Genomic DNA, 17,873 nt, shown 5'->3' on the forward strand with positions numbered 1-17,873 from the left:
GATTTAGCCTAGTTTATCTCTAAGGTGCTGCTATAAGATACTATAGTTTGAGGGTCCCCATCCCCTGGCCAAAAGGAATAATGGGAGAACTCAGATGGATACTGGTGGGCCTGACCTGCCAGCCCTGAGGTGGGTCCCTTGTTCCCTTAGAATCAGGAGTATTTCCTCTCCAGAACTGTCAGGGAGAGCCTATCCAGCTAAATCTTGTGTCTGGCTTTCCCAGAAGCCATGACCTCGGGGGCTCCTCGGGAATGTGGCCCATCTCTCCACCCATATATGGCCATGTGATTGTCTGTGTTTGTGCTAGTTGTGTGGGGTTCTGAAGCAGGCTCTTATGTATACACATGAGAACGTAACCCTCCCTGGACAGAATGTGTTCCTTGGATGGGTCTGGGGGGCATGGCCTGTGTCTGGGCAAGTCACCGACTTGCTAGAAACCCTGGGTCTGATCTGTTCTCCTTGTGTGACACTGTTTTTCTTTCTGCTGTAGCTCCCTGGCCCGATTGCCATGGCTCGACGATCTCAGAGCTCCTCCCAGGGGGACAATCCCCTAGCCCCGGACTACCTGCCTCCCCACTACAAGGAATACTACCGGCTGGCCCTAGATGCACTTGCTGAGGGGGGAGCTGAGGCCTACCGACGCTTTCTGGCTGAGGAGGGAGCCCCTGACTTCCTGTGTCCTGAGGAGTTGGCTCATGTGAGCCACCATTTGCAGCAGCCACAGCATGCCTCCCGGGAGAATGCCACTGCCCGGGGAAGTGCCTCTGGATCCCTTCCCCAAGCAGATGGTGATGTGGACATGGATGGCTCTTCTGGTACCTACTGGCCTGTGAATTCAGACCTGGCGGTGCCTGAACTTGACCTGGGATGGCCTATGACCTTTGGCTTTCAGGGTACTGAAGTGACCACTTTGGTGCAACCACCACCACCTGACAACCCCAGTATCAAGGATGAGGCCCGGAGGATGATCAGATCAGCCCAACAGGTCAGGGTCGTCTATATGGGGACAAGGGGACAGTGCTAGTTGAAAGGACCAATCTGCAAGTTTGTTCAGCTCTGAACCAAGCTAAATTACGGAAGAACAAGAGGGGCAGAACCAGGCCCTACTCTTAGGGAACTTATAGGCCAGGGGAGAAAAAATAGGAGCAGACTTAGAGCTTGACCTTAGGAAACTTAGAGTCTTCAAGGAGGCAAGAGGTGGAACATACCAGGGCATCATCTTTAGGAAGTTGACAATTAATCAATCAGCAAATATTTAATAAGTGTTTAAGCTATGCTTGGAACTATGCTAAACCATGGTGATATAAAGAAAAATGAAAGACAGTCCCTGCCTCCTAGGAGCTTGCAGTCTAATAGGAGAGGCAACATGAATAAGGCACATCAGAGTAGATGGAAGCCAGCCTGAGGAAATTACAAAATGAATAGACCCAGACCATGTAGTTGGAGAGTGGGGTAGGGTGAGGAGAAGAGGACTTGGAGATTAGACTCAGACAACAATCTGAGACAATGTATTAACTATTGCTAAAATGTATGGAACAGACTGTGGTTTTCTGTAACTTTATGTATTTGAGAGGGAGGGAGAGAGAGGATGGGAAAGAGGAGAACAGGAGAGAGAGAGAGAAAGGGAAAGAGAATGAGAGGGAAGCAGGGAGAGAGAATGAGAGATATGGAAGGACTGAAGATAATGGTTAGTAAGGGGTGATTAGTGAGTTCAGAATCAAGGATATGGCAATCCTGTGAGTGATGGTGAGATTTAGGGTATGACCCACAATCTCTTTGGCTGACTGAGGTGAAGTAAAGGTGGAGGTCATAGGAGTGGAGAAAGTGGATGAACTTTGAGGCCAGAGTATTTGAAAGGATGTTAACATGTATATTTAAGTCTTCTAGTAGGAGGAGAGGACCTGGGATTGGAGAGAAACTTTGAGGTAGGTAATGAACTTGAGAAAGGAGGGAGAGTTCCCTGGAGGCTGGTAGATCCTTTCATCAAGTGATGGATTGAATACTATAGATAGATGGAGTATATCCCTTATAGTTCTAGTTATCTGATCCTTTGAACCTAGGATTAGATGAAGTTGCTAAATGATGGTGGGCAAGGGAAGGTCTGAAAGTGGCCCTGGGAAGTAGAATGTGCACCTGACTCAGTGTCTCAGGGGACATGGAAGGAGTCATTGGGACTTGAGAAGGTGGCTAGTGATTTAGTGGTTTAAAGAAACAGGTTTCCATGAACACAAGATATGAAAAGAAGAGATGAGGAAGAAAGAAAGTTGGAAAGAAAGGGCAAAGGAGGAAGGAAGGTGGTATGATTAACTGTCTGGGGACAAGAATACAGGAAGAGGTAGCAGGATAAGTTGGCTTTTGCTTTGGGAGACATTGGCACTGAGTCACTGGGATTGGGATCAAAAGGTTAAATATTTATTCACCAGTTGTTTGGAGCCTCTATCTTTTGGGGTTCTATGGTAATGGAGGGCAGCATTGGTGTGGACTTCCCTCTCCAAATACTGAGAACCTAGGGGTTGGAGGCAGGGAGTTAAGGCAGGAGGTCTGAGTTCCTAGGAAATGGACTAAACTCATAGTTAGCATTAACTTGTTAACTATATATAATACCAAGGTGTCAGAGAATTAGATGCATCCAGGCATTACCCCATACAGGGAATATATGCTTGGCTCTGGTCCTTCCAGCATTCAGTTTATTCAGATCAGCTCAGAGCCTTGAGCATCCCAGTACTAAACATTTGCCTGAGATCTCCTGTTTTCTGGCTCCAGGTCCGCTGTCTTTCGGTACCATTTCTGTAGCTTTAGGCCTGAGACCTGGACCTGATGCTTCTCATGATGTGACTTAAGATTCTGTTAGCATTTTGGGATGCCATATCATACTTCTGAGTTTGCAGTCTACATAGAACTCCAGATTTTATTCAGATGAACTTTCTGACTGGTCACATCTCTCATCTTACACTCGTGAAGTCAATTTTTTTTTAATCCAAATGTAATGCTTCATCCTTATCCTTACAAAATTTCATCTAGTTAGATTTACATCTAGTTATATTCTAGTTTAGAATGATCTGCTTAGATCTTGACTCTTTATCATGCTCTGTGTTAGCCATCCTTCCCTCTCAGCTTTGTGTCATCAGCAGATTTGATAAACACGTTTCCCAAGTCTTTGTCCAAGAAGCCAATAAAAATGTTCAGTCTTTTAAGGCCATCACGTATCCCTAGGGCACTGCTCTGGAGCTGACCTTCCAAGTTAATATATCAAACCTTTCATGATTTTTCTTCGGGGCTGGCCATTCAATCAATTCCAAATTCACTCTCCTATATTATCATCTAGCCCATAGAGCTCCATTTTTCTGTACATATAGCATGAGGGACTTTGCTGAAATCTTGGCAAAGTATCTAGTATCCATCTTAGCTGCCAGACTAGTCACCTTCAATCACAAGTGACTTGAGGATTGATAGGCTGGGTATGTGTTTATGTAGAGATGTCACTCACTAACAGTGGGATGCCAAAGAAAGGAGTAGACTTAGGAAGTGATGATGAATTTGGATTGAGTGTGTTGAATCCAAGGCCCACAGGTACCTGGATAGATCAAAGATGAACATATTTTCTTTCTTTAAAAAAAAAGTTTTATTGTTGCTTTTTGTTTTTTATATTGGTCATTTACTCTTAGAATCTCATCTTTCCCCTTGCTCCATTGAACCTTTATTTTAACAAAGAAAACCATTTTCACAAAGTTGGGTGTGTGTGTGTGTGTGTGTGGGTAGGTTCTATTCTTGACTCTATTTTACACTTGAGGAAACAGAGGCACAGGGAGACAAAATGACTAGCTGAGCATCACACAGCTCAAAAGTGTCTGAGGCAAGATTTGAACTGAGGTCTTTTCTGACTCCAAATTCATGCTCTGTCCACTGTGCCACCTCAGCCTAGATCTCTGTTTAATAGCCTAACCATAACATTCCATATTCATAGTCTCTACCTCTACTGAGAAGAAGAAAGATGGGCTTCCTTATAAAGTTCTCTAAGACTGTTTGTTGTTGTTTAGGCATTTTTCAGTTGTGTCCAACTCTTTATGACCTCATTTGAGGTTTTCTTGGTAAAGATACTGGAGTGGTTTGCCATTTCCTTCTCCATATTATTTTACAGAAGAGGAAACTGAGGCAAACAAGTTTAAGTGATTTGCCCAGGGTTACATAGATAGTAAGTATCTGAGACCAGATTTGAACTAGGAAAATGAGTCTCCCTGACTCTAGGCTTGGCACTTTATCTACTTTAGCTGCCCTCTAAAACTGATACTGTTCATCAACATTTATCAATGTTTGGCTAATTTTTAGTGTTAACATTGCATGTATAGGAGCCTTGCTGTATTCATCTTAATGCCAAATATTAATAATTTTTTAAAGGTATAATATTTATATGCCATTTTATATGCCATTCCCAATGATGGGCATTCATTCTACCTTTACCTACCCTCCAGTAATTTGGCTAGCTTACATTCCAAAATACAACCTTGTGTAAAAGGATAGTCTTTTGATAAAAACAACTAGACTTTGCCTCCTTGGCTACCTGTACAAATTTTAGGAGGGAACTTTTTGATTTAAAGAATATTTCTCATCTAAGTACTGAACTGTTTCAGCACATTCATCCACCAAAGTATATTTGCAGGACTCTTTCTTCTCTTTCTAGAAACTTGATGATTTCCAAGATCCATTTTGTACTAGAATGTTTATGGTCCTTACCTTAGTTAGTCTTAGTTGTGGACAACTTGACTTTTACATGACTAGTTACTTTTTCTAGGCCCATTGGGTCATCTCCATGCTGGGCTAGATCCAGACTAGGGTCTAGGAATAAATCTTTGCTCCTTTAGTGAACAGATCCTGCCCTGCTCTGGCTCTTCTCTAGTACAGGAAGGATGCTTTCTTAAGCCTTGGGCTTCTACTGAACATCATTAAGTACAATGCTTGGCATTTAGTAAATGCCACAAATACTTGTTGATTTGAGAAAACAGGTTTCAAAGGATTCAGAGGTAGTGTATAATCAGAAGGACTAAAATTCTACAGAGGAAGTCAGTTTAGGAGATTTGAGAGATGCTTAAAAATGAAATTCTGAAGATTCAATGAGAAACAATTCCAATGAGAAGGGGGAAAAAATGGATTTTGCCTTAAGAGACCAATACCACCAGCCTAGAATTTGCTGTGCCAAAGAGTATGAGGAATTTAGTTACTTTTTTTGAATAATTTCAAATTGGTTTTCAGAATGGCTGGACTAATTCAAAGCTCCACCAAAAGTTTATCTGTATGCCTTCCTTCCCAGCAGCATCATCCTTTCCCATTTTTTTTTATCATCTTGCCAGTTTCCTAGATTTTCAGTGGCATTCTTCTTTATATTAGTGATTTAGAGTATTTTTTTCCCTCTAGGATTATAGATACTCTAAATGGAGCTGGAAGGTACCCCCTCATTTTGCAGATAAGGAAATGGGAGCTCAGAGAGGTTATACGAATTGCCCAAGGTCTCATAGGTTGTAAACATTAGAGGTGAGATTTGAATGTGGGTCCTCTGACTTCATATTTAGTCATTCTTTCAATTTTTGAAAAATCCTTACTTTTTGCCTTAGTAGCAATCTCTAAGACAAAAGGATAAGGCTAAGCAAATGGGGCTAAGTGACTTGCCCAGGGTCACACAAGTAGGATTTGTCTAAGGCCAGATTTGAATCCAGGTCCTTCTGATTCCTCCTGATTCCCATTCTATCCACTGTATCACCTAACTGCCCCTTTCTTTCTATTTTATAATGCTAACTGTATGGTCATTGATAGCTGGTAGTTTTTCTTTTGAAAACCATTTATTCATTTCCATTGACTTCTTATTTAGTAGTCTAGTTATCTAATTGAGGAAAGGCACATTGATCTTATTTGTGTCAACTCCCTGTATGCTTTGAATATTGAATTTTTTTATCAGAGACATTTGATGTAAACATTTTTTCCAACTTGACAGTTTCCTGTCTATTTTTAGCTGAATTGATTTTATTTATATAAAAGCTTTTCTATTTAATCTAATTAAAATTATGTATTTTGTTTTTTTGTCATCTCTTCTATACTTGGCTGTTAACAGTTCTCCCAATCATGATCATGAAATGTATCTACTTATATTCTCTGGGCTTTTGCATCCCTGACATCACTTCTTTATCACTCTTAAATTCTTGCTCAGTTTCATCGGTATTCTTTAATTTTATTTTTGATGATCTGAATTTTTGTATTTAAGAGGCAGATCCATTTAAAGCTGATTCTCACTAATGGGAAGGAGTTGATTACTAGAGTAGAAATAATAAGAGGAAGTAAATACTCTCTCCTATAGTCTGTGACAGAGAAAGAAGAAATCTGGATATAGTTTGATGTATACCTTGATTTTGGGAAAGCAAGTTTTAAAGGATTCAGAGGAAGGATAGGTATAATCACAAGGGCTAACATTTTTCAGAGGAAGTCTCCTCAGGAGGTTTGAGAGATGTTTAAAAATGAAATTCTGAAGACACAAAGGGAAACAATTCCAGTGAGAAGGAACATTTTTGGGTAATGAAGAAATCGTTGAACCACTCAGTAATATTTGAAAGACTGAAAAATGGAAGCGGTAGCATAAGATTGGAGAAAGGCAAATGTCTTAATAAAAAAAAAATAACAGTCAGTAAACTATAGGTCAATGAAATTGACTTTGATTCTCAGGAAAATTATAGAATGGATTATATTAAAGAAGTAGCTAGTGAACATCTGGAAAGGAAAGCCAGGAATTACCAAGAGCAGATATGGTTTCATCAAGAACAGGTCTTATAGACAAGCCTTAGGTTCTTTTTGGATAGGATTACTATAACTGGTAGATCATGGTATGCTCTAGATATAGTTTCCTTAAATTTTGGCAAAGCATTTAAAAATAATTTCATATTATTTTTAGGGAGAAGATGGAGAGATATAGAATAGATTGTTATATACCAGTATATAGATTCAGAAATGACTGAACGACCACTTTAAAGAGCAAATTGTTAATAATTCAATAAAAGGGAGGAAGTCTCCAGTGTAGTAGTCCTGGAATATCTGTTTGGCTCCATGTTGTTTAACATTTTTTATCAGTGAGTTGGAGAAGGTAATAGAATGCATAGTTGTCACAATTTGGAGATGATGCAAATCTGGGAGGGATGGCTAATCCACTGGATGATAGATTTGAGATCCAAAAGGACTCTAGCTCTCAGATCATTGTTCTGAATCTAATAAGAAGAAATTCAGTGGAGACAGATGTAAAGGCTTACATTTGGATACAAAAGACTCAACTTCACAAGGACAGGTGAGGAAGGTATGAGACAGCAGTTCTATCTAGGGAGTTTAGTGGAAATAAGTTCAATGTGAGTCAGAAGTGTGAGGTGGCAGTCTTCCCCCCCAAAAAAACAAACAAACAAAAACAGCCTAATGTGATCATTTGCTATCTTGTGAGACATAGCTTCTAGGAATAAGGAAATGATAGTTCAACTCTACTCTGCCTTTGTCAGATCTTATCTGGAGTATTGTGTTCAATTCTGGGAATTGAGTGTAAGAAGTTGGAGAGTATTTAGAGGACAATTAGAATGGCGAAATGTTGTGAATATGTGCCATATGAAGATTGGTTGAAGAAACAAGGCATGTTTGGCATGGAGAAGACTAAGAGGGGGGGCATGGTAGTTCCGTTCAGGTATCTGAAGGGGCTATTATATGGAAGAAACATTAGACTTGTTCTATTTGGTCCTGTAGGGCAGAACCAGAAGTAGGAGAAAGATAAATCAAAATGTCAAATTAGTTTAGATGTTAGGAAAATCATCTTAACAATTTGAGCTATCCAAAAGTAGAATGGGTTGCCTTGAGAGGTGGCGGGTTCCCCCTCTTGGGAGATCTTCAAGTAAAGGTAGTTAGCTAGTTGATGAATATATTATACTTATTTGGGTATGGGTTGAATTGAATGACTGTTGAAGTCTCTTCCAAATCTCAAATTTTATGATTTGAATGGGTGACATGACCTATTCTTTTTCCCTCTTCCTCTTTAAGACAGTACTGTTTCAAGTTATTTTAGCTTAATTTATTTTAAGGTAACTCTATTCCCATCAGCTCTCTTCTCACCTCATCCTATATGTTTATTACCTTTCCTAACCTTGTTGCTTTTTCATAGTTTTGAAGTTTTGTTTTTATCTACTTATTTAATTCTCTCTTTTTTTTCATTTTTAACTAAGTAGTCAAGTAAAATTGTTCTTCCTATCTGTTTCCTTCAGCTTGTTTTGTTCATTAACTTTAAAATTTCATTTTTTTATCCTTTTCCAAAGAGGATTTATTTCCTATATTTTCTTCATTATTTATCTTCCTTTTATGCTTTCTAGACTTTTATCCTTTGATTCCTTGTTTATTTAGTCCTTCTTTAGTTTGGAATTTAATTCCCTATAGAATTAAAGCTTCTAATGTACCCATTTTGCATTCCTTCTTCTAAATAGTTTATAGGTTATTTTCTTGTAAATATTTTCCCACCTTCCAAGGCAAGAATTTTCCTATGACTGATCTTTTGGTTCATTATTGAACATTTGCCTTGAAATCTCTTCTCTGGGTCCAAGCTCTCACACTTTTATGTGGGTCAATTGCTCCCACAAACTTTTCTTCTGAAGAGGGATGAGTATTTTCTCTGATGCTGAATACTTCCCTTTACCAATCTCCCTTTATAGATTATCTTTCTTATCCTATGAAAGTTACCTCTTTCTCACTGCTGTAGTAAGATTTCACTTTTTCTCCCCCTTTTTAACTATTCTCTTAGCCTTCTTTCCCAATCTCCTCTAAAATCACTTTTTTCCTTATAGACTAGAGCAATGATGGGCAAACTATGGTAGGAGGGCCAGATGTGGCCCCCTGAAGTGTTCTATCTGCCCAAAGACATTATTCCTAATCTGACGAATACAATGAGTAGGATACAATACAATGAAATTTTGAAAGAGTTGCCTTAGAAACAGACTGACAGATGAGCATTTCCTTTTCTTTGGCCCCCTCTTTAAAAAGTTTGCCCATCACTGGACTAGAGAAATTAATTTTCCCGCCAGTGTTCTCTTTTGACTTGATTAGAGTACATTACATATTATCTTCTATTTTCTTCCTCCTGTCTCCCTCCCCATCTCTTTTATATATACCCTTTCATTCTATAATTTAGACCCTCAAAACATTTTGATTCATTTGTAGGAGGAGTATTGTGAAGTTTAGTCTGTGATATTTCAGGCTTGTTTTTCCACTATCACTTCTGTTTGGTTGCTGCTTCTATCCTTGTCATCTTGTGTACATTTAGAAAGGAATCTCTTAGTGGTTTCTTTTTTGTTGTTTTTATTTATTTATTTTTGTTGTTGCATTTATTTGGGGTGTGTGTGTATGTGTTCAGTTATTTCAGTTGTGTCCAACTCTTTGTGACCCTATTTGGGATTTTCTTGGCAAAGATGCCATAGTGATTTGCCATATCCTTCTTCAACTCATTTTACAGATGAGCAACTGAGGCAAACAGTTAAATGATTTGCTAAGGATCACACAGCAAATAAGTATCTGAGGCCAGATTGAACTTAGGAAGATGAGTTTTCCTGATTTCAAGCCACACATGCTATCCACTGTGCCACTCCTGTATTTGTTTACCTTTATTATATTTCTGTTTTGTGGGGTGTTTGAGAAGCAAATACTTTCTTCAGGTCTGATTTTCTTAATAGGAATGTTTCAAATATATCTTTTGAATGTCCATCTTTTTTCATTAATGGTTAAGCTCAGACTTGCAGGTCTGGTTACCTCGTTTTGCTTCTTGAATTCCTTTGCTCCAAGGAACACATTGTTCCATTCTTTTCTTCAGTTTATGATGAGTATGAATAATCTTGCATTATTCAAATAGAGGATAATACGGGATGCAATCTTATCAAGTCAAATCACTCTCTTGGACATTAATGCTCATTATGAACAATTTTTATTCTCTCCGGTCCAAAGAGCCTTTTCCTTAGTGGAAAAGATAAACAAACTATGAGCCAAGTAATTTTACCTTCTTGGTCTTCCTTCTAGATTCTTTAACATAGCTAAGAAAATTGTTTTTGTCCTTAGATTTCCTTGCCAGTCAACTTCAGCTTATTTGAATTTTAACATTCCTGATGCTTCTTACATACAGGACCATGACATGCTTTAATATACATATTTTTTAAACCCTTACCTTCCATCTTAGAATCAATACTGTGTATTGGTTCTAAGGCAAAAGAGTGGTAAGGGCTAGACAATGGGGGTTAAGTGACTTGCCCAGGGTCACACAGTTGGGAAGTGTCTGAGGCCAGATCTGAACCCAGGACCTCCTGTCTAGGCCTGGCTCCCATCTCTAATCCACTGAGCCACCCAGTTTCCCCCTTTATTATTTTTTAAAGGTTTTATTGATTTTTTTCTTCATAGTTTTGTCATTTCCTCACTCTGTCCTTGATAATATCCTTCCTTGTAACAAAGAAGCATAAGATTGGGCATGTGTAATAATACTTCATATTGCAGCTGTAGACTGTTTCTGCTGAGAAGGGGAAAGGGTGCTTCTCCATAAGACTTCTGTAGTCAGGATTAATGACTGCACTAATCAGAGAGTTCTGATATCCTTTCAATGCTGACTACATCATTGTAGTCAGTGTAGAGATTCTTTTAATGGTTTTGTTTACCTCCTTATGCATTGGTGTATAAAAAAACCTCCTTAGTCTCTCTGAATTCTTCATGTTCATTGTTTCTTAAGATATAATAATGTGGCATCACATAAATACCACAATGTGTTTAGCCATTCCCCAAATTATGTGCACTTTGTTTCCATTTCTTTGCTACCATAAAAAAGAGTGTGGTGTTGTGGTCTAAGTCCTGAACTTGAAGTCAGGATGGTGTGGTTTCACGTCCTGCCTATAATATAACATTTAACTAGCTGTTTGACCTTGAGCAAGTTTCTTAGCCTCTTTGAGTCTCACTTGCCCCTTTTCTATGGTGAGGAGTTTGGACGAGATGGCCTTTGAGATCTTTTCAAGCTCAGTGCTATGCTTTTGAACTGAATCCATGTGATATGACTTACTTCAATATTGGGTTTTAATTTCCTTTAACCATTCCCTTTCCCTTACCTCTGTGTCCCATTCTGAAGATAATTCTACACGGTAGAGAAAACCACTGGAGTGGTACAGTTGTTGGTTATATCAATCCAGCTACTTGCTCAGTAGTCCTCTCCCTGCCTTTATCTCTTTCACAACTGAAAAAGCTAGTCCTTTTTGTTGTTCTTGGCATTCGTCATCACCAGTTTCTTTCTGGTCTTTTATGTTCCTGATGGCCACTTCTGTGTCATCTTTGCATTCTTCTTGTTACCTCAACTGAGTGGGTACCTTGACATAAGGGAAAGGAGTTTGACTTGGAGTTGGGGGATTTGTGTAGAAATTTTGCCTCAGACATTCACTTATTGTGTAACTATTTCTTTACCATTCTGAGCCTTAGTTCCATGATCTATAAAATGGTTATAAAATTATTGGTAGTACCTATCTCAGATCTTTTGAGGATCATATGAGATATGGGTAAAATGCTTGGTAAACTTTAAATTATCATATAAATGTCAGCTATTATTTTTATTATCTTTTTTGGTAGGCCTGTTTGCTGGAAGTAGGAAAATTTAGAATAGAAAACAAAAGATAGAGAATGATGGGTAATTCTCTGGATGGATAATTGTGAGCAGTTGGGTGGGTTTCTCAGGGATTAGCACTGAGACAAGCCTTATTTCATTATGTAAATCTAAGAGGGGGAATATATAGTGGATTGCAGATGACACTGAGCTCTTTTGAAGAGTGTGAGGTACTTTGTTGATGGGCACAGGTGGGAGAGAGGGCTTTTAAGGTTATGTGCCTAGGGAGAAGTGTCTTCTTGACCCAGAGTAGCACTAATTTGATTGGCAATACCCCTCCCTTATCTGCACCTTTTGTGTCTTCTAGGTGGTGGCTATTGTGATGGACATGTTCACAGATGTAGACCTGTTGAGTGAGGTCTTAGAGGCAGCTGCCCGACGTGTCCCTGTCTATATCCTTCTGGATGAGATGAATGCCCAACATTTTCTGGACATGGCTGAAAAGTGCCGGGTCAATCTGCATCATGTGGATGTGAGTCACTGGGGAAGGGAGTTGGGAATAATTATGGGAGGTTCATCCTGTATCTTGTGGACATCAGAGACTATTAGGGGGTGGCAACAAAGGGCAGTCTTGGCAGGTATGGTTCAACTTGTTCATTGGTGGGGGACGAGGGGAGTGTGAGTCTGTATAGAGACTGCCTTGCTTTCCTATGTCTCTGACTCATCTAACCCTTTCTCATTTAGTTCCTCCGAGTACGCACAGTCTCAGGCCCTACCTATTACTGCCGCACAGGAAAGTACTTCAAGGGCCATGTGAAGGAGAAGTTCCTGTTAGTGGATTGTGCAGTGGTGCTAAGTGGGAGCTACAGGTGAGCTGCTTCAGGGGGTTGGGTATCAGGAAAAGAGACTATAAGGCTAAAGAGCCTATTTCCCCCATCTTCCCACTTTATTTCTATGTCTTCTCCACTAACCCGTATCTCCTTCTGCTCCCAATTTCTTATAGTCCTTTGAGAAACAGATTCACTGTGGGATCTCTCCACTGTGGTTCTTTTCCTATTCTTCCATCTCTGATATCTATGTCTCCCTCCTTTTAGCTTCATGTGGTCCTTCGAGAAGATTCATCGGAGCATCGCTCATGTGTTCCAGGGAGAGCTGGTATCCAGCTTTGATGAGGAATTCCGCATCCTCTTTGCTCAATCTGAGCCATTGATCCCTGCAGCTGGGGCCCTGGCCCTGGCCTTGACCCATGCAGACACTTATGCCTTGACTCCATATGGGGGCCCAGGTCCACTAATGGGGGGCCCACTAGGGGGACCAGGGTCCTTCTTCCCCAAGCGTGCCCACTTGCTGTTCCCACCACGTGATGAGGGCCTGGGCTTCCCCTCCTTTTTGGACCCTGACCGTCACTTCCTGTCAGCTTTCCGCAGGGATGACCTGCTTCGTCACTCAGGGGGTGCAGGAGACATTCATGGGCTAAGGATGCTCTCACGTCGGCCTGGCATGGAGATGGAGACTGGTCATGGTGGAGATCCCACCACTCGTGGTTTCCTTCGTGCCAAGCACCTAGAGATGGAAGCCGCACATGGTGGAGACTCTGGTAACCGTGGCTTCCTCCGTGCCAAACATCTGGAGATGGAGGCTGGCAATAGTGGGGACCCTGGCTCCCGTGGTTTTCTCCGAGCCAAGCACCTGGAGATGGATGCCTTCAAGCGGCATAACTTTGCTGATGGAGCTGTGGAGAACTTTGCCGCATCCCGCCAGGTGTCCCGTCAGATGTTTGTTAGCCATGGTGATGACTTCCGATTCCAGACCAGCCACTTTCACCGTGACCAGCTCTACCAGCAACACTACCAGTTTGAACCCCAGTTCACAGCTACCCGGCCTCAGGGTTTGTTTGAGAAGCTACGGGCTGGACGTCCAGGTTTTGGGGATCCTGAAGATTTTGGGATAGATGGGAGCCCCCGTTTCCCAGAGTTAGAGCAGGGCTTTGGCCCTCACCCCGAGGGCCCTGGTGGACACCTGAGGCTGGACTATGTGCCATCCAGTGCATCAAGGGAAGTCCGACATGGATCTGACCCTGAACCCCATGGACTAGAACCCGGTGCCCCACAGCGCCCTAACATTGGGCAAAGGTTCCTTTGCCAGTCATCACCTACGCAGAAGCAGAGTTTGGAGCAACGGTGGTTTCCACCAGAGGCTGAACCAGAAATGGAACCCAGCCGGAAGGGTGGTGCTGAGGGCCGGGCAGGACTACGCAATTGGCGTATTTCATCTTACCTCAGTGGCTGCCACTCTGATGGTGGTGATGAGGGTCTGCCTGGCCCCATGGAGGCAGAATCCTATGACGAAGTCCTGGGTGATCCTACTGGCCGCTTTCCCTTACCCACTGGGGACCTGCTCCCCTCCTCTTTCAGGACTGGAGGGTCTTTTCCCCCAAAGGCTCTCGGTGGAGGGGATGGCCCAGAGCGAGAGGTGGCTGAAGGGGTAGCCTTGGGCAAACAGGACTCATTCCGCTCCCGCCTTAACCCACTGATCCAGAGGAGCTCCCGGCTCCGCTCCTCTCTCATTTTCAGTTCATCCCAAAAGGATGGACCTGGAGTTGGTACTGGTGCTGGGGCCACAAATGAGAAAGTACAGCTCTTCCAGAAGGAGCAGACAGTCAGTGAGACAGTGGGTGAGGGTGGTGAGACAGTCCGAACAGCCTCCTCCTCCAAGGTGGCAGAACTGCTAGAGAAATACAAAGGCCCAGCCCGGGACCGGGACCGAGACCAGGATAGGACAGGTGGTTTGGTCAATGTTAGCAGCCACAGCAAAGCAGTAGTGACACAGGCATGGCGGGAAGAGACTGGGACAGGCAGTGGGGGTAAAGGGGGAGAGCGACGTAGCCTTGAAAGCTGTCTGTTAGATCTACGTGACTCCTTTGCCAATCGGCTGCATGAAGAGTCTGAGAGACAGCCAGGTGCAGCCACTCTGAGTGCTGCCCAGCTCCTTGACACCCTGGGTCGGGGTACTGACAGACTGCCCTCTCGATTTCTTGCCTCAGATGGTAGGGCTGCCCTGCCTCAGGGCAGGGCAAGCCCTCCACCTGAGAGGAAAGGGAGCCCCACACCAGCCTATCCAGAGAGGAAGGGAAGCCCTGTGCCACCTGTACCCGAGAGGAAGGGGAGCCCCATCTTGGCCTATCCTGAAAGGAAAGGAAGCCCTGTGCCAACTGTCCCTGAGAGGAAGGGAAGCCCCACCTCAGCCTATCCTGAAAGGAAAGGAAGTCCTGTGCCACCTATCCCTGAGAGGAAGGGGAGCCCCACCTCAGCCTATCCTGAGAGGAAGGGAAGCCCCACCTCAGCCTATCCTGAAAGGAAAGGAAGTCCTGTGCCACCTATCCCTGAGAGGAAGGGGAGCCCCACCTCCGCCTATCCTGACCAACGGAACAGTCCCTTTCCTCCAGGATCTGACTGGAGGGGTAACCCTATACCCCCAGTCCCTGAGCGGAAGAGTAGCCTTACATTCTCTGGGGACACCCAGAAGATAGGGTCTGCAGGGGAGGAGGATGCTGGCCGATCAGAACCTAGTCCCATGGAGTTCCTCCGTAAAGGCTCACTTCGTCTGAAACAGTTGCTGAGTCCCAAGGCGGAGAAAAGGCTAGAGGAAGAGGGTGGCTTCTCAGGACCCCATGAGAATGGGCAGCCTGAGAGCCCCAACCGACCATCACGGGGAGATAGCCCAGAGCTTGGGGCAGAGGAACGGAGCTCTAGGTCCCGCTTGGCCTCTGCCACAGCCAATGCCCTCTACAGCAGTAACCTTCGAGATGACACCAAGGTGATACTAGAACAGATCAGTGCTCACAGCCAAAAACATCGTGGAGGGGCTGGATCAGGGGGTGGGACAGGAACAGGGGGTGCAGCCCATAGTAGTCCTGAGCTATACCGTTCCCCTGTTGCTGCCCTGGATGCCAGCCGGGCCCATGAGATGTCTGACAAGGACAAATGCTCAGCCATCTTCCGCTCAGACAGCTTTGGGGGCCAGAGTCGCTTCAGCCGAACACTACCAGCTAGCTTGGAAGAGCGAGACACCTTGCTACGAAAGATGGAGAGTATGCGGAAGGAAAAGCGTGTCTATAGTCGCTTTGAAGTTTTCTGTAAAAAGGAGGATGCTGGGGCAGGTGAAGCTGGGGCAAGTGAGACTGGGGCAAGTGAGGCAGATACTAGGGACCGCAAGGTGGGCAAGTTCATGCCCAAGATCTTGGGCACCTTCAAAACCAAGAAATGATCCAGTTCCATCCACCCTGGCAATCCATCCTGCCCACTGTTGCCATCACTGACTCACATTACCACTAACACACTTAATTCCATTGTGGGCCTAGTGACCAAGCCAGGTGCCAAATCTGGGATGGGAGAAGGTAGGGACTAGGTACACATATCCTGAAGAGCAGGCTGTCCCCTTGGTCTTAAGGGGGAACATTGCCTTATGGTGCTCACAAGTCTAGGGCACTTGGGCAGACCTGGTTCCTAAAATGTTGTGCTACTGCCTTGCCCACCTTTGGAATGTGGGCTTCATCTTTTTGGGGGACTGTTCCCATCTGCCCATCTGTTCATCTTCTATATCATTCTTTATTCCAAAGACCTTCTTTTGGAAGGTGTATGCTCCCCACACTGGTCTGCTTAACTATCTGCCTCTCTTTCTTTCCTGTCTTAGTGCATCTCTTAGTCCAAGGAATTTGGAATTAACAAATCCTCATTTGAACAGAGCTTTACAGTTTACGGAAAGTATTCACACACTATCTCACTGGACCCTCATAATGACCTTTGGAGGATGGCAGGAACTTTATGGATGAGGAAAGGAGCTGGGAGAAGTGACTTGTTGCAGATTATATAGCTAGAAAATTGTGGAACTGGAACAACAGACCAGGTTTCCTGTTTTTGTCTAGTACTCTTCCACTGTACCAAGTTGCTTCTCCAACAGATGAGTGGGAAATCTTTGCTTTGGGAGTGTGAGAGTGTGTGTGTGTATGTATGTATGTATGTATGTGTGTATGTGTGTTTTTCCCAGGGTTGCTCTTCTCTGCTTAGGGGAGGGAAGGAGGGGACTTCTGAGGGCAAGAGGTCTTAGGATCAGAGAGAAGCCTATCTTGTAGTATTTACAAAGAATGTTGTCTTCCCAGCATCAGGTACTGTATCTTGTACCTAGTGGGCACTTAATAAAAGCTGGTTGATTTGCAGGTTGAATAGAGTGGGACCTCACAGAGTTATGAGCTCTGGTTTGGGTCTCCAGAAGGGAGAGGCAGTGCTGTCAAAGGCTCTGAGCTAGTATCTCTCCTATTCTTACATGGATGTGTGCCTCTATAGATGTTGAAGAGAGGCAGTCATGATGATGGACATAAGATTCTGGAAGAGTTCCCCCTGGGGAGGGCATGGCATAGATGATGTCTATGTGGCCTCAGCCTTCTCCAAGGGATGGGACTGGGAGGGATGAGGGGAGACTAACTTGCTGCAAAATCAATAAATTAGACTTGAATTTATTAAACCTGGCTTTAGAGTCTTAGATTCTTCACAACTACACAAACATCTTGTCAGGAATGTCCTAGGAAGTATATGGGAAACAGGAGAGTACTGAAATGGAGTCAGTCTAGGATTCCTATGACATAGAGGTGAATCACACAAAAGACCAATATTAGCACCTGTGTAGGCTTGTGCCTTTTCCTACATGGTATGTGTAGGATTTGGGCAGGGCCAACTGAAGTGAAAGAAAGGTGTGAGGAAGCCACAGAGCTCAGAGACCAGGTGATTTCTTCTCCAGAGATCACCAATTAGTGGCATGTTTTATGAGAATTCTTATCATTTTCCACCTGTTGCTCTGTGCTTATTTAGTCATGAAGGATCCTTCTTTAGAGCCCCACAGAGGGCTACATGCCAGACTGCACTGACCAGGCTTAGGACCCAGGTCTCCTGGACTTGGACCAGCAAGCAAGAGAAGGAAATTCTTTGCTTTGAGGTAGGAGACTAGGGAATGACCACCGCCCAGGAACATGTGCCTTTTTTCTCAAGGGGTTAAGGGGAAAAGAGGATGAGGGTTGAGATTGGAATGAATCTGACAGAGACCTCCCAAGAGTTCTCAGAAGGTCCCGTCTTTTCTACCTTCTTATATTGGGTTGGTTGAGCATTACTCCATTTAAGAAAGGTCCAATCTTATGGTTGTTTCTCCACCCCCCCCCCAAAAAATAACCCCACAACAACAACCCCTAACCTTCTGTCTTAATATC

General features: G+C 43.3%; 1 protein-coding gene across 1 annotated transcript; it reads left to right on the plus strand.

Annotated features, from left to right (window-relative positions):
• Positions 1-508: 508 nt before the first annotated feature.
• Positions 509-16,636, plus strand: FAM83H (family with sequence similarity 83 member H). Its single transcript, XM_044658358.1, has 6 exons — positions 509-985; positions 11,985-12,149; positions 12,362-12,486; positions 12,712-13,110; positions 13,243-14,755; positions 14,846-16,636. The coding sequence occupies exons 1-6, from the start codon at positions 509-511 to the stop codon at positions 15,881-15,883; spliced, it is 3,717 nt and encodes a 1,238-aa protein (XP_044514293.1). The 3' UTR covers positions 15,884-16,636.
• The last annotated feature ends 1,237 nt before the right edge of the window (positions 16,637-17,873 follow it).

Source organism: Gracilinanus agilis, chromosome 1 (genome assembly GCF_016433145.1).
Source record: "Gracilinanus agilis isolate LMUSP501 chromosome 1, AgileGrace, whole genome shotgun sequence".
NCBI lineage: Eukaryota > Metazoa > Chordata > Mammalia > Didelphimorphia > Didelphidae > Gracilinanus > Gracilinanus agilis.

Bases quoted from the DNA above. Each gene is read 5' to 3' on its own strand.
- FAM83H (XM_044658358.1), top strand. From the start codon at position 509: ATGGCTCGACGATCTCAGAGCTCCTCCCAGGGGGACAATCCCCTAGCC. The intron at 986-11,984 runs GTCAGGGTCGTC...TGTGTCTTCTAG, and splicing joins TGATCAGATCAGCCCAACAG to GTGGTGGCTATTGTGATGGA. The intron at 12,487-12,711 runs GTGAGCTGCTTC...CCCTCCTTTTAG, and splicing joins GTGCTAAGTGGGAGCTACAG to CTTCATGTGGTCCTTCGAGA.